This window comes from Parambassis ranga, chromosome 9 (genome assembly GCF_900634625.1).
Source record: "Parambassis ranga chromosome 9, fParRan2.1, whole genome shotgun sequence".
Taxonomy (NCBI): Eukaryota; Metazoa; Chordata; class Actinopteri; family Ambassidae; genus Parambassis; species Parambassis ranga.
The window spans coordinates 23,500,319-23,520,583 of NC_041030.1; the positions used below are offsets into that span (position 1 = coordinate 23,500,319).

General features: G+C 47.1%; 4 protein-coding genes across 8 annotated transcripts in view; all 4 read left to right on the forward strand.

Annotated features, from left to right (window-relative positions):
• The window catches only part of LOC114441407 (zinc finger MIZ domain-containing protein 2-like), a 13,017-nt gene extending 11,683 nt beyond the window's left edge, over window positions 1-1,334 (forward strand). For all 5 annotated transcript variants that reach the window (XM_028414323.1, XM_028414321.1, XM_028414324.1 and 2 more), the window contains 4 exons: window positions 1-31; window positions 116-288; window positions 370-570; window positions 643-1,334. The exon at window positions 1-31 is cut by the window's left edge and continues 265 nt beyond it. In XM_028414323.1, the coding sequence (XP_028270124.1) occupies window positions 1-31; window positions 116-288; window positions 370-570; window positions 643-750 (513 nt within the window). In that variant the 3' untranslated portion in view covers window positions 751-1,334. The remainder of the gene's footprint in view (window positions 32-115; window positions 289-369; window positions 571-642) is intronic.
• Window positions 1,335-3,413: 2,079 nt separating this feature from the next.
• Window positions 3,414-12,092, forward strand: LOC114441883 (peptidyl-prolyl cis-trans isomerase-like). Its single transcript, XM_028415013.1, has 4 exons — window positions 3,414-3,564; window positions 11,271-11,390; window positions 11,474-11,646; window positions 11,728-12,092. Exons 1-4 carry the CDS (start codon window positions 3,496-3,498, stop codon window positions 11,858-11,860), a joined length of 495 nt encoding a protein of 164 aa, XP_028270814.1. The 5' UTR covers window positions 3,414-3,495; the 3' UTR covers window positions 11,861-12,092.
• A 1,283-nt stretch (window positions 12,093-13,375) lies between these two features.
• LOC114441233 (chromaffin granule amine transporter-like) lies at window positions 13,376-16,987 on the forward strand. Its single transcript, XM_028414038.1, has 11 exons — window positions 13,376-13,445; window positions 14,263-14,277; window positions 14,353-14,436; window positions 14,581-14,802; window positions 14,981-15,076; window positions 15,141-15,219; window positions 15,320-15,371; window positions 15,838-15,901; window positions 15,982-16,101; window positions 16,173-16,306; window positions 16,850-16,987. Exons 1-11 carry the CDS (start codon window positions 13,376-13,378, stop codon window positions 16,958-16,960), a joined length of 1,047 nt encoding a protein of 348 aa, XP_028269839.1. The 3' UTR covers window positions 16,961-16,987.
• Window positions 16,988-18,077: 1,090 nt separating this feature from the next.
• On the forward strand, window positions 18,078-19,928 carry LOC114441882 (peptidyl-prolyl cis-trans isomerase-like). Its single transcript, XM_028415012.1, has 4 exons — window positions 18,078-18,235; window positions 19,107-19,226; window positions 19,310-19,482; window positions 19,564-19,928. Exons 1-4 carry the CDS (start codon window positions 18,167-18,169, stop codon window positions 19,694-19,696), a joined length of 495 nt encoding a protein of 164 aa, XP_028270813.1. The 5' UTR covers window positions 18,078-18,166; the 3' UTR covers window positions 19,697-19,928.
• Window positions 19,929-20,265: the final 337 nt, after the last annotated feature.

Here is a 20,265-nt window from a genome sequence, read left to right on the forward strand (position 1 = left end):
AACAGCAGGACGCCCGACTACCCCGGACCAGGTAGGTCACGTGACATGCTACGTGCCGTCCCAGCTGCCATAAGGCACGAGCCAATCAGGCCTGTTGATCCGTCTCCTCCGGCAGCTCCGTCCTATCCCGGCCCGTCTGCAGTGTTCTCGGACTTCGGCGGTCCTGGGACACCCAGTGGTAGCAGGGAATTCTCTTCTCCTGGTCCTCCCCCTCTGTCCTACCAGTCTGAGATTTCCTCTGCCCTCCTCACCCCTGACAAGCCCCCGCCTCACCCGCTGACCGGACAGGTACGTACACACACGTCTGAAACATCAGCCTGTACACGAGTCAATGATTCAACCATTAACGTTGCAACTTCCTGCTTTTAGATGTCTGTCTCTGCCCGTTTGGACTCCACCTCCCATGGTGCCCCTCTCTCTCAGCAGCACTCGCAGGGTCTCCATGGAAATGCCCATCTGGGGGAAGGCAGCAACCAGATGATGCAGCGTAGCAACCAGAATCCACGGCTCCAAGGCGACGGCTCCTTTGGGCTTGGGGGTTCTTCAGAGGTTCCAGAAGCTTCTCTGGATGTGAGTGGAGCTGCCTATTGATTATCGATTGGCAGGGGGGTGTAGCCTGATGATGTGTGTCTGTCTGTGCAGCTGCTTCCGGATTTGACCAACCCAGACGAGCTGCTGTCATACCTCGGCCCTCCAGACCTCCCGAACAACAACAACGACGACTTGCTGTCCCTTTTCGAGAACAACTGAACCCACGTCCGCCAACATGGCCGATGCGTGCGATGGAGCAGGCGGTGCACGTGACTTTTAACTCTGAAACTGTGGATTTGTGGCAATGAACTACTTTTTTATTGTCTGTATTGCTTCGTCCTTCATTCCGTGCGCCTGTTACATTAAACATTTAAAGACATGGCGCCCTCTGCTGAGACAACCCTCCAAAATAAAAGCAGAGGATCCGGTTGGTTTTCAAGGAGCAGTAAGTTGAGGACAGACTCACACACAGTCTGTGCAGCATGTGGACGGTGCCACGGCGCTGGAGGAGGGGCTTCCCGTTGTTTGTCGTGGTGCTTTTGTACATTAAACGAAGCAGGATGTTCAGAGGTCAGGTGACCGGTACCGTCTGACCATGTGACTCAGCAGCGTCATGCCTGAGGCAACCAGCAGGTTTCATGATCGGGCTGCACAGCGCTTGGCGTAGCTTCACCTTCATCTTCCTCATCGTCAGTCTGTGTGTTGTAAAGACAGTTGTGGTCTCCAGAATAAACTTCATGATGACTGTATGACATGAATTATAATGATAATCTTTGTAATTTAATAAACACTCTGCAAAGACACACAGTGTGTGCTGCTTTAATCGTGCCTGCTGCACACCAGCAAAGGTCATCAAAGGTCAAAGACACACCAAAGTGTCCGCTTCCTGTTCCTGACCCTGTCCACAGCTCCTGTAGGGGGCGCTCTGCAGACAGTCTGATGAGCAGCAGTGATGTCATCAGAGGTCCTCCCTCCATGGGGACAGGAGCTCCTCCCTCCATGGGGACAGGACGTCCTCCCTCCATGGGGACAGGACGTCCTCCCTCCATGGGGACAGGAGGTCCTCCCTCCATGGCAGCTGGAGTCCTCACATATATGTCTCTATAGGGGCTCTGCTGCTGCTGCTGGATGATGAGTGCAATCAGAGCAGAGGATGCTGGGAAATGGCTCGTGGTGACGTCACTGATAGTTATAGAACGAGATGTTATTTTTTTATTGATCTGAGAAGAAGTAAAAAAACTAAAAGTGGAACTTTATCTGCAGAAAACACGATGGAAACCAACGTCTTTGAGCAGCATAGCGCCCCCTGCGGGACAGGAGGTGTTCAGATGTTAAGCTGCAGCTTGATTCTTCATCCAATCAGGAAGTGAGCATGTTAAGTTTCACACAATGTTTAAAATGATCCAGTGACTGTTTCCAGTGGATTATAAATCAGCTGTTTCACCGTGAGCTGGATGTACCGATGGTTTCGGGCTTGTCGCTCGACAGATCTGATCCTTGTGAACGTTTCCTGCAGAGAGCATGACGGACCGCGCCCTGAGCGCGCTCCCGTGCACTCTTTTTTTGACTCAGTCGGCGGGAGCGCGCTCGCGGCTCCGGGCCAGAGCCGTTGCTTGACACTGTAGGGGCCCTAGGCAAGAAGGACACACTGGGGCCCTACGGGCTACTAGGTTCTATAGAACTGCCGCCCCAAACACAAAGACATGTACAGTGATGATTATATAAGAAACCTTTTATTTAAATAATGTGGAACACACATATGAAAATAGTATCTTAAGGAAACCTGTACAACACAATCAAAATACATCATAGAAATATGTCCTCTGAAGACTGTCCACAGTGGTGGAAAGTAACTAAGTAGTTGTACTTTGTTACTGTACTTAGGTAATTTTTCATGTATTTTTTATGTAGTTAAAAAAACAATCCTTGAGTTCAGCTGCCTCGATTTAAACTCTTAGAAATTAAAAGTCAGTACTTAAGACTTTGGTTAAGTAGGATCATTGATGGAGCACATCTACTTTTACTTGAGTATATATTTGGCTGGGTAATTGTACTTTTACTTGAGTACTAAACATCAGTACTTCCTCCACCACTGACAACACAAGATATGATGACTAGTATTGTTATTAAGTTTGTCCACAGTGCAGGACCATCAGTGAGACCTGGACACCTTGGACCTTCCTCTGTTACCAGGTCAGGTGCTGGAGGAGCAGAGGAAGGAGTGGAGGCTCTCAGGTGTTGGACTGCTGCTGGGACGTCCTCTGGAGTGTCCTCACAGGGCTCCACATGACCTGTGTGGTATAAGACCATAATGATCAGCCTGATAATTAACACTGTAAATAATCCAGATTATACCTTCATCTGTGGAGGCTGTGGCATCTTCCTGAGGAGACACAGACAGGAGTTTAAGCACCTGATGAAGAACATTTAAAAAAGCCATATGACATATGTGACAATAAATAAATAAATAAAATCTCCCGTTTTGTCCTCTGCTCCTGTCCCTGCATCCTGCAGAGTGTGTCCTTCCTCCTTTATCTGAACAGCCGCTCCTCTCTGCTTCCAGCAGCTGTCTCAGGGCCCCGTGGGGGCGAGGGGGGGTCTGAATGTGTCAATGGGCCAAAACAGCTGTCGATGAATGGTGGGACTGACTGACCGACCGTCTTAGGGCCCCTCTCATGCTCGGGGCCCCTCTCATGCTCGGGGTCCTGGTTTGCCTACAGTGTTGCGGCGGCTCTGCGCCGGGCTTGGCGCGCACGCTCTGCGCCGGGCTTGGCGCGTATTGGATGGAAGAGCTGCCACTGATCTGTGGCGCGAGCTGCTCTAGCACGAGGGAGTTTACATTTTGGACCGGGACAGCCGGGGGGGCGGGGCCGTACAAGAGGATAAGTATGAACGCTGCCCCGCCCAAACGGTTTAGACCGAGCCAGCGTGTCCCGTCGCCGGAAAGCTCTCCAGACCGCAGAAATGAGCAACCCCAGAGTCTTCTTCGACGTCACCGTCGACGGCAAAAACATCGGCCGGGTCGTGATGGAGGTAAAGAGGGCAGGGTGTGCGGGGCCGCGGGCCGTTCGTTTCTGGGTATCCGGGGTAAGGCGGGGGTCGGTGGGGCTCCCAGTCTGTCTTGCGAGGTGCTGTGCACGTGTCTGCGGTTCGTTTGTCCGGTGACCCTGTGTCAGGTGAACCTTGGCGCATTTCTCCCCGTTTACACCGCGGGCAGTTTCAGAGCAGGCCCGGATCTACTGGTGCCCGGATCTACTGGTGCCCGTGCTGGCGCGATACGGATCTAACGCGGGCGTGCCTGCAGAACCCGTTTCTGTTCAAACCAGGAAGTAAACATCGGGAGTTCTTCTTGTCGGGAATGTTTTTCTGCTTTATTCAAACATGTTTCAACATGACATTGAAAGACAAGAACTCGTTTGAGGCATACAGAATGTGTTTGCATTCAAAACAGTACAAATGATAACATTCAACAGTCTATAACAAAACTAAAGAAGAAGAAAAAGAAATCAAACAGACATTACAGCAGTTACAGGGGCTGACGTTTCAATAAGCTTAAGCGTGTACAAGGATAAGGGAATGTAAAATTAGAAGACAAGCGACTCAGACATTGTTTCATATAAGTCATTCATTGACTGGTTTTCCTCTATTAGTGTTTTTAGGGATGTTAAATAGTTTTTAATTTGGTTTTTAAAGCCGTTGATGGTAGGCTTGCTGTTGTTCCACTTATTCTTGTCTATATGATGATTATGATAATGTTTACCATCTTAGATGTTTCCTTTGACAGACCTTCCATATAAATCAGGCAGATTAACAGACACATCTGAACTTGTGAGGATATTTTTATCATGTGTTTTAAGGGAAGTGGAATGGCTCCACTGATTTTATTAAATTCTCTATAAGAGCATTTTAAGTTGAATTTTTCAGTAAATGAATTAAATGGCAACAGATCCATCAAGTCAACAACATACAGAACCTTTTTATCATACCACTCTTGTTTAAATAAAGTCTTCCTGTTAATTCATATGGTTCTGTTATTCCACAAGGTGGCGCTGTGTGGTGTGAAGTTGTGAGTGAACATCAATTTCCAGTAGAGAAGTATTTGTTTATGGAAGTCAGAAAGTTTTATCAGTAATTTAGTTATTTCGTAGCCACATCTTAACAAGAATTCTAGACCTCCAACATTTTGGAAAAGATGTTTTGGTATGTGGAACCATATAGAGTCTGGTTGTGTCAAATAAGCTTTAATACACCTGTCATGGATTCAAAGTCGGCAGCTTTTAACCCACCATATTTATAGTCTTTAACCATGATTGATTTTTTAAGGTAGTGTGTCTTATTTTTCCATATGAAATTAAAGATGATTGAATTTACCTTTTTAATCATTTGGGGGGGGGGGGGGGGGGCATAGAGAGATTGACAAGGATATACTAATTTTGATAAACCTTCTGCTTTAGTTAATAAGATTCTCTCTCATGAGCCAATGGTTGAGAGATTTTTTCATATTGTCTATTTTCCCCTCAATGTTCAATTGTTCTCTCATATTTTTATCTTTGGACATTATTAAACCCAAATATTTTACTTTAGTTTTGACAGGGAGGGAGCCTATATTTGTCTCAGCACATGGATGAAGAGGTAGTATTTGACATTTTTTCAAGTTTATGTATAGACCTGAAGCTTTGGAGAAGACTGATATTATATCTATGGCTTTGTCCATGAAGGATTTATCTTTTAGAAAGATTACTGTGTCATCTGCAAATTGACTTATTCGATATTCATAATCGAAAATGGTGATTCCTTTCATTTGAGGGTGATTTACTATTAAATATGCATTTGAGTGCATAAAATAAACAGTTTGGGTGAAATAGGACAACCTTGTCTAATACCACGCAGAATCTTGATTTTCGGTGTCATTCCAGGGTTGAGGGAGATGTAGCTGTAAATATCCTTATAAAACATGTTTATGATCTTACAGAATCCTTCTCCAAACCCGAGTTTTCTGAGTACCGTAAACATAAAATCATGCTCCACTGTGTCGAATGCTTTGAAAAAATCTATAAATAACACAAGACTCTCTGGTTGAGTGAATGATTGATAGTCGATCATGTCCAGAATCAGTCGGATATGGTTGTGAATGTACCTTCCTTTTATAAAGGCTGATTGATATTCTTGAATAAGTTTTCCAATGACATGCTTTAGGCGATTTGCATAAACTAAAGCAAGAAGTTTATAATCATTGCATAGTAAGGTTATTGGTCTCCAGTTGTCTAGCATCAATAAATCTTTTTGTGGTTTTGGTAGCAAGGTTATTAAACCTGTTTTCATAGTAGGGGATAGACTTCCTGTCTTAATACATTCCAAAAAAGCATTGTATAATAATATTTTGATATCCTCCCAAAAATGTTTTAGGAGTTCAGATGTTAGCCCATCTATCCCTGGTGATCTGCCGTTTTTCGTTTGTTTTAATGCATTTCCAATTTCTATTAAACTTAAATCTTCTTCAAGTTTACGTTTATCTTCTGCATCCAGTTTTTTATGTCTTTATCGATTTTGTCAAACAAAAAATCACAATCAGATTGATTAAATTTGGATTTATACAAGTTACAATAAAAGACATATTTCATCTTGAATTAATTTCTGTTCTTCAATTATAGTATCATTTATCGAAAGTTTCTTAATGTTTTTCTTAGATTGTCTTTGTTTCTCAAGTCCAAAGAAATAATTTGAACTTTTTTCATTCTTCTCGATCCATCTAGCTCTTGACCGAACATGGGCTCCCTTCGCCTTTGTTGTATATATCATCTATATGGGATTGCAGTGACTTTAATTCAGTCATGTGTTCCAAGGATAATTGTGTTAATGAATTTATTGTGTCAATTAGGTCCTTTTGTTTTTGTTTCCTTATACGTGATAGTTTTTTACCTGTGTCTGCTATTAAACTTAAACCATTCCCATTTACTTATATCATTCATGTCTGACTTATTAATCTCCAAGATAAGAGACTGTACCTTATTAAAGTCATTATTAAACTTCCAAATATTTGGAGATCTCAGTTGTTGTTTGGATGTTAATAAGTTTAGACTGATCATGCAGCGGTCTGTGAGTGGAGAGGCTGATATTTTACAATCTGAGATATTCAATTCAATTCAGTTTTATTTATATAGCGCATATTACAATCAGACATTGTCTCAAAGCGCTTCACAGGAACCCCCCTAAGAGCACTGTGGCAAGAAAATACTCCCTTTAAGAGGAAGAAACCTTGAGCAGGACCCGTCAACTTAAGGGGGAACCAGTCCTGCTGCTAGTCAGAGAGGATGAGGGAGAGAGAGAGAGAGAGAGGGAGAGAGGATGAGGGAGAGAGAGGATGAAGGAGAGAGAGAGAGCGAGAGAATGAAGGAGAGAGAGAGAGAGAGAGAGAGAGGATGAAGGAGAGAGAGAGAGAGAGAGGATGAAGGAGAGAGAGAGAGAGAGAGGGGAGAGAGAGAGAGAGAGGGAGAGAGAGGATGAAGGAGAGAGAGAGAGAGGAGAGAGAGAGGATGAAGGGGAGAGAGAGAGAGGATGAAGGGGAGAGAGGAGAGAGAGAGAGGATGAAGGAGAGAGAGAGAGAGAGAGAGAGGATGAAGGAGAGAGAGAGAGAGAAGAGAGGATGAAGGAGAGAGCGAGAGAGAGAGAGGAGAGAGAGAGGAGGAGAGAGAGAGAGAGAGAGAGAGAGGAGAGAGAGAGAGGAGGATGAAGGAGAGAGAGAGAGAGAGAGAGGATGAAGGAGAGAGAGAGAGGATGAAGGAGAGAGGAGGAGGATGAAGGAGAGAGAGAGAGAGAGAGAGAGGATGAAGGAGAGAGAGAGAGAAGGAGAGAGAGAGAGAGGAGCAAACATGCAGCAGATGAAACAGTGATTATATTCTAATGATATCTATATATCGTCAGTCCATAAGTAGGAATAGTCATTTGATAGTAATCAAAGCAAAGATGAGCAGCAGGGGCTGATGAAGTCCATGAGCACAGGAGAGATCAGGGGCCGGACTGAGGGTCAGGATGCAGGTCTGAGACCTGAGAGAGAGGGAGAGAGAGAGAGAGAGAGAGCGAGAGAGAGAGAGAGAGAGAGCGAGAGCGAGGCACAAAACTACAGGAAGACAGTGAACACAGATTATGAGACGATATTACCAGTATGATCCAGACTAAGGAGAGAAAAGGAGAGGTTAGAGGGTGAGAGGGAAACTGCTCAGTGGATCATGTTTGTGCCCCCCGACAACGTAGGCCTAGAGCAGCATAGCTGTGCTACACACTAGGTCTAAGGCTAACTGTACGCCTTACTAAACAGAAAAGTTTTAAGTCTAGTCTTAAAGGTGGAGGCAGTGTCTGCCTCTCGGACCCAGATTGGTAACTGGTTCCATAATAGCGGTGCCTGATAGCTGAAAGCTCGTCCTCCCATTCTGCTTCTATGAATCCTAGGAACTACTAGTAAGCCTGACCTCAGAGATCTGAGTGTCCTATTAGGAACATATGGTACAATCAGGTCCTGCAGATACAATGGAGCAGGTCCATGAAGAGCCTTGTATCATATCATATCATTACACAACTCATGTGAAATCAGCCAGTAATCTAATCTTGAACATTGACCATCTCCTGCAGATATATACCATATATATCTTGTATTGATGTTGGGTTCAAAGTTCTCCAATAATCGACCATATGTGTTGTTGTACATAAGGACATTCTTGTGTCGCTATATACAGGTTGAGAATTCCTGTGAGGCAGTCGGTCTAGCCATGAATCTGGGGCTATATTATGGTCTCCTCCCAATATGACTTTATCTGAATTATATGTTGTTTTCCAATCATTTATGAGTTGGGTTAATTTTGCATAAAAATTGACATGAAGTGTTTGGTTGTTGAAGCCATAAATGCATATTAAAATGGAACGTTTGTCGTTTGTCTCCACTACCACCATTAACCAGTGACCTTCAGGATCTTTTTTTTGATCAATGTTACCTGGAAATCTATTGAATAATATCATGACTCCTGCTGATTTTGATGTTCCGTGTGCAAATAAGGCATTATCCCCCCATTGAGTTTTCCAAAAATTTTCATCTGACATAACCGAACGAGTCTCCTGTAAAAAAACACATTGTGATTTTTGATCCTTACAAAACAAAAAATGGCTTTACGCTTGTATTGTTTTTCAAACCCCTAACATTCAATGACATAAAAGAAATTATGATTGTTCTGAATTAGCTTCACTACGTTTTCCTATGCAGGAATGAACATGTTGTCCTTAAGGACATCATATCCAATTATAAAAACAACAACTTGAAATAATGAATCCTTCAGCCTCTTTTAACAGTTAAATCAGATCATTTAAAAAAAAAACTGGTTTCATACTAAGCGTATAAAATTAAACAAAAAACCCAAGAGTTACTCTGTAACCGTAAACTTATCTTTCACTCTATATAAACATAAGGTGCCTGAGTATTTGCTTACTAATCAGGAGTTAAGGGTTAACTCTGAGTGCATATCCTTCTCTTAGGGAGGCCTTCCTTCCATTTCTTCTGGCTTCTTGCACCTTGGGCCACAACTTAGCACGAGCCTCACGATCTTCCTTTGAGAAATCTTCCTTGAGCCGAATGTTCATCTCTCTGCACACTCTTGCCTCTTTTGATTTCCTCCATACTTCATCACGAAGGGTTCGCATGGCAAACTGGATGATTACAGGTCTGGGCATCATGTTAGTAGCTGCGTCGTTCTTCTCTCCCAGGCGGTGCACTGTGTCTACTGACTCACCGAGTTTCTCCACTGACGTCGGGATTATTTTGGTAAGGATGCCGATCACAGTCTCTCTTGTCTCCTCTCTGTCTTTTTCAGGAAGGCCCATCAATCTGAGATTCCATCTTCGCCCATACCTCGCTTGCTCCAAACAAGTCTGTTTCAGTAGCTCATTTGCTTTGTTAACCAGCATCAGTTCTTCCTTCACTTTGTTGATTTCTTCCTTGTTTGCTCTCACTGCTTGTGAGTTGGCTTCTATTCGACTTTCAAAGAGTCTCAATCTTTCATCTTGTTCATCAAATCTTTTTATCAAAGTTTAAATTGCATTTAGGATGGTTTCATTTGTAATCTCACCCGGGTGGTTTCTCTCGTCTTGTTTTCCTTGGTTTTATTTTTTGGGGGTTTGGACTTGGCAGTGGTGTGTGGTCATGCATCATTTTTCGGGTTTCTTCTTCCATCGCCTCTAGCTCTTCAAGTTCTTCTTCGTCACATGCCTCTCGCAGGGCCGTCAGGTTGTAGTCGTGGTCTATTAACTTTTGAGCACTCTCGTTCTCGTTGTCGACCCTAACCCTAACCCTTAACAAAAGGAAGGACAAGAAAAAGTAGTTCCGTGGGACTCAGGAGTCGTTCGTGTAGTTTTTTGCGCAGTTGTTGTTTTTTGTCTTAAAGATAAATGTCTAGGACAGTTTCAAAACACTTTAATACCGGAGCCTGCAAAAAACGCTGCTGCTCATTCCGCCATCTTAACTCCTCCCACTTGTCGGGAATTTTATGAAAGAAGAACTCCCGATGTTTACTTCCTGGTTTGAACAGAAACGGGTCCTGCAGAGACATGCCCATGTTACATCTGTATCGCACCAACATGGTCACCAGTTAATTCGGGCACCAGTTGATCCGACACACCCGCGGCCCGTGTGTTCTACTGAACGGGGAGAAATCCCCGCGGGCTAACAGCGCAGCTAATGCTAACGGAGCGCGAGGGGCGCGTGCATGTTCTTTTGTTGTAGCGGCGTGCGGTCCCAATGCATTGCGGTGTGTGTTATTGGTTCATGGGTTGTTTGGGATTTCAATTGCCGTGCAGTCTCTTTCGACTACATGGCTGACACAATAAAATACATTAAACTTTCAGTTTCACTGCACAAAGTTACATTTGGATACATAATAATTAGGGCTAATCAAACATCATGATTAATCCGATTAAAATGTTTAACACAATTAAAGCATTTGCGGCAGAGAACGAAGCTGGATGGTGGTGTAGGGGAATCATTGTCGGTTTGGGTGCGAGAGGGTCCGGGTTCGAAACTTATGATACGCGAATCAGCAAGAGGTCCTCCACACACACACATGCAAGAGAAACGTGATCAATAACTTTTCTTCTACTAACATGTACACAATGACAAATTGCGATTAACTGAGTTTAATGCTATGAAATTCTTAGATATAAATAATAAATAATAAATGTGAATCGTTTGCATCTAAGTAACATATTTAACTCATATTTAAAGAATCTCAAGAGTTCGATTGCTTTGCAGCAACTGTTAAAAGTATCAATGTAGCTAATATATTTCACTAACTGATTGATCTATTACTATATATTGATATATAGTCATCCCTGAACACACCGGATCCCACCAAGCGATTCACAACCCGAACCAATCACATGACTCGTACACTGTTCGAAGCACCATCCTTAAATGGCGTGACGTTACGTAACTCTGCAATGAGATAATAAGGCGCCTTTGTTCAGCAGGCTTGAGTCCACTGCAGGCCAACGGGAATTATGACGTTAGCAGCTTGAATCAGTCTGTACCCTGAGGGGTCACTGAGGCTCAGTGCAGTATTCCTGCTGCACTGACGCACACTCGCTCTGACAGGGTTGTGTAAACCAAATGCTGCAGAACTACAGGAGACCATGCTTGACATGTGGCCTGCAGGCCTGCGGTGAGCTTTCAGCTGGATGTGACTTGCTGTCTGTGTTTGTAGCTCCGTGCCGACGTCGTCCCCAAGACTGCTGAGAACTTCCGCGCCCTCTGCACTGGTGAGAAGGGCTTTGGCTACAAGGGCTCCACCTTCCACCGCGTCCTCCCCGGGTTTATGTGTCAGGTGAGCGGATCAGACACATTGATCAGGGACGGATGGTTCATTCTGCAGCTGCATTACGAACGTTTGTGTTTCTGCACTTGCAGGGTGGTGACTTCACCAACCACAATGGAACCGGGGGAAAGTCCATCTACGGCAACAAGTTTGCTGATGAGAACTTCACACTAAAGCACACTGGCCCAGGCATCTTGTCCATGGCCAACGCCGGACCGAACACCAACGGCTCCCAGTTCTTCATCTGCACAGAAAAGTCGACTTTGTATGCACAAACTCACGTTTGATCAGTGTAGCTGTGCGATACGTTGACACATGAGGCTGACGGCTGTGCTTCTCCCTGCAGGCTGGATGGGAAGCATGTGGTGTTTGGCAGTGTGGTGAAGGGGATGGACGTGGTGAGAGACATGGAGCGCCGTGGCAGCCAAAGTGGCAAAACCAGTGCCAAGCTGGCCATTGCCGACTGTGGGCAGCTCTGAGCTCCAGCACGTAGCCCCTCCTGCTTGCCCTGTAACCATGCCCCTCCCTTTAGGCTCCGCCCATCTACTGTTGAACATTCCTATTGATGGAGTTTCAGCCCCTTTTTTATTCTGTTGCTGCATTTGTGACTTTGCCTTTAAAGTTTCTTTTGCGTTAACATTTTTCCACAAAGCCCCGACGGTTTTTGTTAAGTGAAAAAAAAAATGAAATAAAAGATGCCTTGAACTGAAACGTCTGCTGTGATGTTCCTCACTGATGCTGGACCCAGACCTCTTCAGAATGAGGTCCTGCTCATTCTGAATTCTGTGAGCTTGAAAGGGCGTTTAATAACCAGAAACATTCAAGTTTGACTTCATGTCAATAAATAATGCAAATTAAAAAAAATAAATGCAAACTTAATTTGAAATGTTTTATTTTGAAAAATACTGGTTCATGTTCTGTTTCACACCGAATGATTGAAAGGATGTTATAGATGAGTCGGGACCCTTCAACGTGGATCAGCAGCTCCTCTCCGCCGTCCTCCTCTTCTTCCCAGACTGCCGTGTTTTCCTCAGACACACCCCCTGGCTCCGGGTTTTGCCGAGCTCGGTCCGGCTCACAGCTGTGCAGGTCAGGCCCGCCTCGCAGTCGCAGCGTCCCAAGTTCCTTCTCATCTTGGAGGGGCCTCGAAGCAGACAGGCCCCGCCCTCCCCCGGGATCCTCTGACACCGCTTACTGGTCAGGTAGCGCACGCAGCACAGGCCCGTCGCACAGTCGCCTGACCGCACGCAGCTGGACATCTCAGGAGCTGAAACAGACCGGTGTGCCCACATTATGTCTCTGCCCCTTTAAGAGACCCACTGTCTGATGACATCACAGGCTCTGACACCAAATCAGCTGATCAGGCTAATGGCTAGTTAGAACAAGCTAGTGCTGCATTCCTTTCAGGTCACAGCAGGGAGTGACATCACACCTGAGCCTGTGTGTGACATCACCATCACACCGCAGTGCATTCTGGGAGTGGTAGTTGACATTCACTCACCTTTAGTCCTGTTGAAGCTGTTGGCCTCTCGCTCTTGGGCCGGCGCTCTGTCAAAGTGGGGCGGTCTCCTCTGAGCGTGGTTCCTGCACCCCCCCTCCTGATTGATCGATAAATGATACAAAGCACAAACCGCTGATAAGTCACTGATCAGATGCAGCAGCATGGATCTGACTGCAGCTCACTGATAGGCCACAGCTGGCGCTATCGATCACTGCAGCTCTGATACCAGTGAAAGGAGAAATGAGCCAATGGCTGACCAGCGGAGGGCAGTCAGGTGCAGCACATGTCACCCGGCGACGAGAGTTGGAGTTCCCTGTCTGGTCGTCATGGAAACGATCCTGTTGGAGATCAGAGTGTTCCGGTCAGAGGGAAACCAGCCACATTCCTCTGCATCGTCTGCACATGCTCAGTACCGTTTTCCCTACAGTGTCGGCCATCTTTGATCCATTCCCCTACACCCAACATTTCAGAACTCAATGACAGAGCAATAGTTATGGACCCTCTCAACCCCCACCCCGTCTGGCTGCAGGTGCCGGACATTAAAGTGGAGAACGTCTCCCAGTGTGTGTCCTGCATTTCCATGTTTTTATGGTGCAAATCTCTGAAGTTCAATGTTCCTGACATACAAACAACCCTGCTGCTGGGACGGACTGTCTGTCTGTGTTTCCTGGACAGTCCTTGCAGATGTTTGTTACCTGAGAGAGGGCCTCCTCTATGAAGAACGCCTGCCCCTCAGTCAGCCCATCACACAGCAGTGCTGCAGGTTGGTTGCATTTTGTCTAACCTTCTATCCCACATATGTATTATGTACTATATATGTATTATATAAGTATTATATAAGTATTATATGTATTATATAGGTATTATATGTATTTGACTCAGATCAACATGCTAATGTTTTATGACTTCAGTGTCTTTCGACTCCTTTCTTTTTTCTGTTGTTGACTAATGAGGTGATCATAGATGAGTATTGATTAGGTATGTGTGTGTTTATTGGTCGTATTTGGTCTGTATTGTCGAGGTTCTGCAGTTTTCTCTATGGCATCAAACAAAAGAAGCAAAATGTCATTTCTGACAGAGGGGCGGGGTGAAGCAAAGCTACACATGCTGTCGCTGCATATTGGACTTTTATTTGTAGTTTTTCACTCCTGCAGCAGAGTCGGACCTGTGGGTCAGGCAGAGACTCTCTTAGTGTTGGTCATTTGAAACTGAGTCCACCATGGCTTCGTGGAATAAAGAGGTTTGATGAAATATTTGCAGCTCAGATATTTCAACAAGTTCAGAGTTTTACCAGGCTTGTGGTGGTTTGGGGGTTCAGACAGTGAACCTGGACTGGACCTGGATCTGTGTGTGTGGGGGCTCACTGATGTGCTTCAACAGATGTGTCGACTATCAGTAAGAGTGTTCACGCACAAACGTCACAGCAGTCTGTCATCTCTATACAACCCTGATTCTGTGTGTGTGTGTCAGTGTTTGCATTTTCAGGGACATATGCTCTGCTGTTCTTTGCTCGCTCTCTGCAGGGAATCGGCTCCTCCTTCTCCTCTGTGGCAGGTCAAACACGTTTTTACACCACTTTACACCATTTACACCACTTTACACCATTTACAGCACTTTACACTATTTTACATCACTTTACACTATTTTACAGCACTATACATTTCACGTCGTTTACTGCACTTTACAATCCTTGTGTAGGTTTGGGAATGTTGGCCAGTGTGTACACAGATGATGAAGAGAGAGGCATTGCAATGGGTGTTGCACTGGGAGGCCTGGCTTTGGGAGTCCTAAGTGAGACACACACACACACTCACACACACACACTGAGCTCGGCTCAGCTCTGTTGGTCTGTGTTTCAGAGTGTGGAGGGGACCCCTTTATTCACCCTATTAAAGGATCCATACATTTTCGTCAGTGCAGGTAAGAGGCCTGTGCGCTCTGATGAATGTTCAGGTGCATGTTCAGGTGCATCTTCAGGTGCATGTTCAGGTGCATGTTCAGGTGTATCTTCAGGTGCATGTTCAGGTGTATCTTCAGGTGCATGTTCAGGTGCATGTTCAGGTGCATGTTAACATAAATGCGTCCTCTGTCTCTGCAGGCTCGCTGTGCTTTGCTAACATGGGCGTGGCCATCTTGGAGCCGACCCTGCCCATCTGGATGATGCAGACGATGTGCTCCCCAAAATGGCAGCTTGGTACGGTCCAACATGCTGTGTTTGTTTGTGTGTGTGTGTTTAACACAAGCATGTTGTGTTGCAGGTATGGCCTTCCTCCCTGCCAGCGTGTCCTACCTAATAGGAACAAACCTGTTTGGAATTCTGGCAAATAAAATGGGACGGTCAGTGTGTGTGTGTGTCTGTGTCACGTGCTGTAGATAAGATGAAGAATCAACCACATTTGATCAGGAAAGTGTTAATAAATCAGCTGTTTGTCTGCAGGTGGCTCTGCTCCATGTTGGGGATGTTCATCGTGGGCATCAGTCTGCTGTGTGTAAGTCCTGCTGTGTAGCTCACCTTCAGCTGGCTCCTCTCTGTCCTTCATCCTCTCTGTCCTTCATCCTCTCTGTCCTTCATCCTCTCTGTCCTGTCTCCCTCTTCTTCTCCTCTCTCTCTGTCCTTCATCCTCTCTATCCTGTCTCCCTCTTCTTCTCCTCTCTCTCTCTCTCCTTCATCCTCTCTGTCCTGTCTCCCTCTTCTTCTCCTCTCTCTCTCCTTCATCCTCTCTGTCCTGTCTCCCTCTTCTTCTCCTCTCTCTCTCTCCTTCATCCTCTCTGTCCTGTCTCCCTCTTCCTCCTCCTCTCTTCCTCTTCTCCTCCTCCTTTATGGACCAGCATCAGGAGGGTCCCCCTTGTGGGCCGGGTGCTGCTCCTCCTCTCTCTTTGAAGTGCTTGCTCAGCACCTACACTGTAACACGTGCTGTTAAATGAAAGCTGAATGGATCACTGTGTGTATTTCAGGTTCCTTTTGCCACCAGTATCTACGGTCTGATTGGACCAAACGGAGGGCTGGGCTTTGCGATAGGTGACATGTTACTTCCTGTTCCTAACGTCCCATCATGTGACCTGTGTAGCGTCATTCTAACCGGCTCTGGCCTGCCTCAGGTATGGTCGACTCCTCCATGATGGCCATCATGGGATACCTGGTTGACATCCGCCACGCCTCGGTGTATGGCAGCGTCTACGCCATCGCTGACGTGGCTCTTTGCATGGGCTTTGCCATTGGTAACACGCCGACGCACAGACACACACATACCGACAGACACAGGAAGTGATGAGTCTTCCTGTTGTTCCAGGGCCATCCACAGGGGGCGTGCTGGTCCAGGCTGTGGGCTTTCCCTGTCTCATGGTGTTCATCGGGGTCATCAACATCTTGTATGCGCCCTTCTGCTTTCTGTTACGTAACCCAGCTGTCCGCGAGGAGAATATGGTAAATATTGATCTGACAGCGTGACTGATCAGCTGCTGTAACCATGGCAACCATTCACATCAGTAGAAAGCCTGCGGATCAGCAAGTCTCTGAATTGTTTGACGATGGCTTCCTGGTTGAGGCACTTTTATCTAGTTCTACGTCCCCACGATCTGTGCAGGGAAATATTTCAGACATGATGCATTCAGGAACCATTCAGTCTCTGGGAAATCCAAAGATCAGCTAAATGTGCTGGTTTCAGATGCCAGGAGGTTGAAGTCAGACACACACTGAGACAGCAGGTCTCAACACATCAGCAGGATGGATGGTGTGTGTGTGTGTGTGTGTGTGTGTGTGTGTGTGTGTGTGTGTGTGTGTGTGTGCAGTCATTACACTATGATTAGACTGTTTACACATCAGAGGGCGCCGCCTTCAAAGCTGCAGAGGAAACCTTTCTGTGAATAAACTGTCAATTACACACAGATTAAAGACACACAGCAGCTTTATTAACCATGCTGTGTGTGTGTCTGTGTGTGTGTGTGTCTGTGTCTGTGTGTTGTACAGGCCATCATTGACCAGGAGTGTGTGATGACCATGAAAAACTACAACACAAACAAGGGGGGCTGTGAGTTTCCCCTGAGCGACAACAGCGAAGAAGAGGAGACAGAGGAGTGACACACACACACACACAGACACACACACACACAAACAGCCTGATGTCCTCTGGTCTCTCTGAGCTGAAGCTGAGTTAGCCCATCAAACACTAGCATGCTGCTAACGGCTGCTGATTGGTCAGTTCAGATCAGGACTGATGGGGACAGGAGCTCCTCCCTCCATGGGGACAGGAGGTCCTCCCTCCATGGGGGACAGGAGCTCCTCCCTCCATGGGGACAGGAGCTCCTCCCTCCATGGGGGACAGGAGGTCCTCCCTCCATGGCAGCTGGAGTCCTCACATATATGTCTCTATAGGGGCTCTGCTGCTGCTGCTGGATGATGAGTGCAATCAGAGCAGAGGATGCTGGGAAATGGCTCGTGGTGACGTCACTGATAGTTATAGAACGAGATGTTATTTTTTTATTGATCTGAGAAGAAGTAAAAAAACGAAAAGTGGAACTTTATCTGCAGAAAACACGATGGAAACCAGCGTCTTTGAGCAGCATAGCGCCCCCTGCGGGACAGGAGGTGTTCAGATGTTAAGCTGCAGCTTCATTCTTCATCCAATCAGGAAGTGAGCATGTTAAGTTTCACACAATGTTTAAAATGATCCAGTGACTGTTTCCAGTGGATTATAAATCAGCTGTTTCACCGTGAGCTGGATGTACCGATGGTTTCGGGCTTGTCGCTCGACAGATCTGATCCTTGTGAACGTTTCCTGCAGAGAGCATGACGGACCGCGCCCTGAGCGCGCTCCCGTGCACTCTTTTTTTTTTAACTCAGTCGGCGGGAGCGCGCTCGCGGCGCCGGGCTTGGCGTTCACGCTCTGCGTGCGCTGTGCGTATTGGATGGAAGAGCTGCCACTGATCTGTGGCGCGAGCTGCTCTAGCACGAGGGAGTTTACATTTTGGACCGGGACAGCCGGGGGGGCGGGGTCGTACAGAGGCTAAGTATGAACGCTGCCCCGCCCGCCCAAACGGTTTAGACCGAGGCGGAAATCAAATACACGTAAAATGCGCCTGTCCATTCAGAGGCAGGGGCAAGTGTCCTGTCTGCTGATTGGCTGTGTCAGCTGCACGTCAAACAGCGCCCCTTCACTGGTTGGTTGGCTGGGGCTTCCCGCCGCCCACCGGTGTCTTATATAAAATTAATCCACAATCGTCCATCTTTTTCGGTTCCCTGTGGCCCAGCGTGTCCCGTCGCCGGAAAGTTCTCCAGACCGCAGAAATGAGCAAACCCAGAGTCTTCTTCGACGTCACCGCCGACGGCAAAAACATCGGCCGGGTCGTGATGGAGGTAAAGAGGGCAGGGTGTGCGGGGCCGCGGGCCGTTCGTTTCTGGGTAGCCGGGGTAAGGCGGGGGTCGGTGGGGCTCCCAGTCTGTCTTGCGAGGTTCTGTGCACGTGTCTGCGGCCTCCGGCCGGCGCTCTGCGGCTCGTTTGCCCGGTGACCCTGTTTCAGGTGAACCTTGGCGCAGTTCTCCCCGTTTACACCGCGGGCAGAGCTCCAGGCGGGCGGAGCTTCAGAGCAGGCCCGCGGCCCGTGTGTTCTACTGACCGGGGAGAAATCCCCGCGGGCTAACAGCGCAGCTAATGCTAACGGAGCGTGAGGGGCGCGCGCATGTTCTTTTGTTGTAGCGGCGCGAGGTCCCACTGCGGACCCGGAAGCCGCCATCAACGGGGCCGTCGCAGCCCGCGTGAGGCGGCCTGTGATGTAGTCCGGATGTTTGTGTTCATATTCGAAGTCACACAAACGTTTTGTGTTGCAGGCGCCGTTTAGCATGTTAGCCTCTGAAGCTAGCGCGCAGCATTTCCGGAGCGATCCACGCTGCTGGCGCCGTGCCGGGGGGAGGGGCGGGGCGGGGCCGTGTCTGCGTGCTGAAATGCGGATGTAGGAAATGGCGGCCTCTGCAGCAGACCCGCAGCGTGACGTTACGTAACTCTGCAATGAGATAATAAGGCGCCTTTGTTCAGAGGGCTTGAGTCCACTGCAGGCCAACGGGAATTATGATGTTAGCAGCTTAAGTCAGTCTGTACACAGTGTGTGTGTGTGTGTCTGTGTGGCTCAGTGCAGCAGGAATACTGCACTGGGGAGACCATGCTTGACATGTGGCCTGCAGGCCTGCGGTGAGCTTTCAGCTGGATGTGACTTGCTGTCTGTGTTTGTAGCTCCGTGCCGACGTCGTCCCCAAGACTGCTGAGAACTTCCGCGCCCTCTGCACTGGTGAGAAGGGCTTTGGCTACAAGGGCTCCACCTTCCACCGCGTCATCCCCCAGTTTATGTGTCAGGTGAGCGGATCAGACACATTGATCAGGGACGGATGGTTCATTCTGCAGCTGCATTACGAACGTTTGTGTTTCTGCACTTGCAGGGTGGTGACTTCACCAACCACAATGGAACCGGGGGAAAGTCCATCTACGGCAACAAGTTTGCTGATGAGAACTTCACACTAAAGCACACTGGCCCAGGCATCTTGTCCATGGCCAACGCCGGACCGAACACCAACGGCTCCCAGTTCTTCATCTGCACAGAAAAGACGACTTGGTATGCACAAACTCACGTTTGATCAGTGTAGCTGTGCGATACGTTGACACATGAGGCTGACGGCTGTGCTTCTCCCTGCAGGCTGGATGGGAAGCATGTGGTGTTTGGCAGTGTGGTGGAGGGGATGGACGTGGTGAGAGTCATGGAGAGCCGTGGCAGCCAAGGTGGCAAAACCAGTGCCAAGCTGGCCATTGCCGACTGTGGGCAGCTCTGAGCTCCAGCACGTAGCCCCTCCTGCTTGCCCTGTAACCATGCCCCTCCCTATAGGCTCCGCCCATCTACTGTTGAACATTCCTATTGATGGAGTTTCAGCCCCTTTTTTATTCTGTTGCTGCATTTGTGACTTTGCCTTTAAAGTTTCTTTTGCGTTAACATTTTTCCACAAAGCCCCGACGGTTTTTGTTAAGTGAAAAAAAAAATGAAATAAAAGATGCCTTGAACTGAAACGTCTGCTGTGATGTTCCTCACTGATGCTGGACCCAGACCTCTTCAGAATGAGGTCCTGCTCATTCTGAATTCTGTGAGCTTGAAAGGGCGTTTAATAACCAGAAACATTCAAGTTTGACTTCATGTCAATAAATAATGCAAATTAAAAAAATAAATGCAAACTTAATTTGAAATGTTTTATTTTGAAAAATACTGGTTCATGTTCTGTTTCACACCGAATGATTGAAAGGATGTTATAGATGAGTCGGGACCCTTCAACGTGGATCAGCAGCTCCTCTCCGCCGTCCTCCTCTTCTTCCCAGACTGCCGTGTTTTCCTCAGACACACCCCCTGGCT

Excerpts from the sequence above, each read along its gene's own strand:
- LOC114441883 (XM_028415013.1), top strand. The coding sequence starts at position 3,496 with ATGAGCAACCCCAGAGTCTTCTTCGACGTCACCGTCGACGGCAAAAAC. Across the intron at positions 3,565-11,270 it reads TCGGCCGGGTCGTGATGGAG|CTCCGTGCCGACGTCGTCCC; the intron begins GTAAAGAGGGCA and ends CTGTGTTTGTAG. Across the intron at positions 11,391-11,473 it reads TCCCCGGGTTTATGTGTCAG|GGTGGTGACTTCACCAACCA; the intron begins GTGAGCGGATCA and ends CTGCACTTGCAG.
- LOC114441233 (XM_028414038.1), top strand. The coding sequence starts at position 13,376 with ATGGACCCTCTCAACCCCCACCCCGTCTGGCTGCAGGTGCCGGACATT. Across the intron at positions 14,803-14,980 it reads ATACATTTTCGTCAGTGCAG|GCTCGCTGTGCTTTGCTAAC; the intron begins GTAAGAGGCCTG and ends CTGTCTCTGCAG. Across the intron at positions 15,372-15,837 it reads TGGGCATCAGTCTGCTGTGT|GTTCCTTTTGCCACCAGTAT; the intron begins GTAAGTCCTGCT and ends TGTGTATTTCAG.
- LOC114441882 (XM_028415012.1), top strand. The coding sequence starts at position 18,167 with ATGAGCAAACCCAGAGTCTTCTTCGACGTCACCGCCGACGGCAAAAAC. Across the intron at positions 18,236-19,106 it reads TCGGCCGGGTCGTGATGGAG|CTCCGTGCCGACGTCGTCCC; the intron begins GTAAAGAGGGCA and ends CTGTGTTTGTAG. Across the intron at positions 19,483-19,563 it reads TGCACAGAAAAGACGACTTG|GCTGGATGGGAAGCATGTGG; the intron begins GTATGCACAAAC and ends TTCTCCCTGCAG.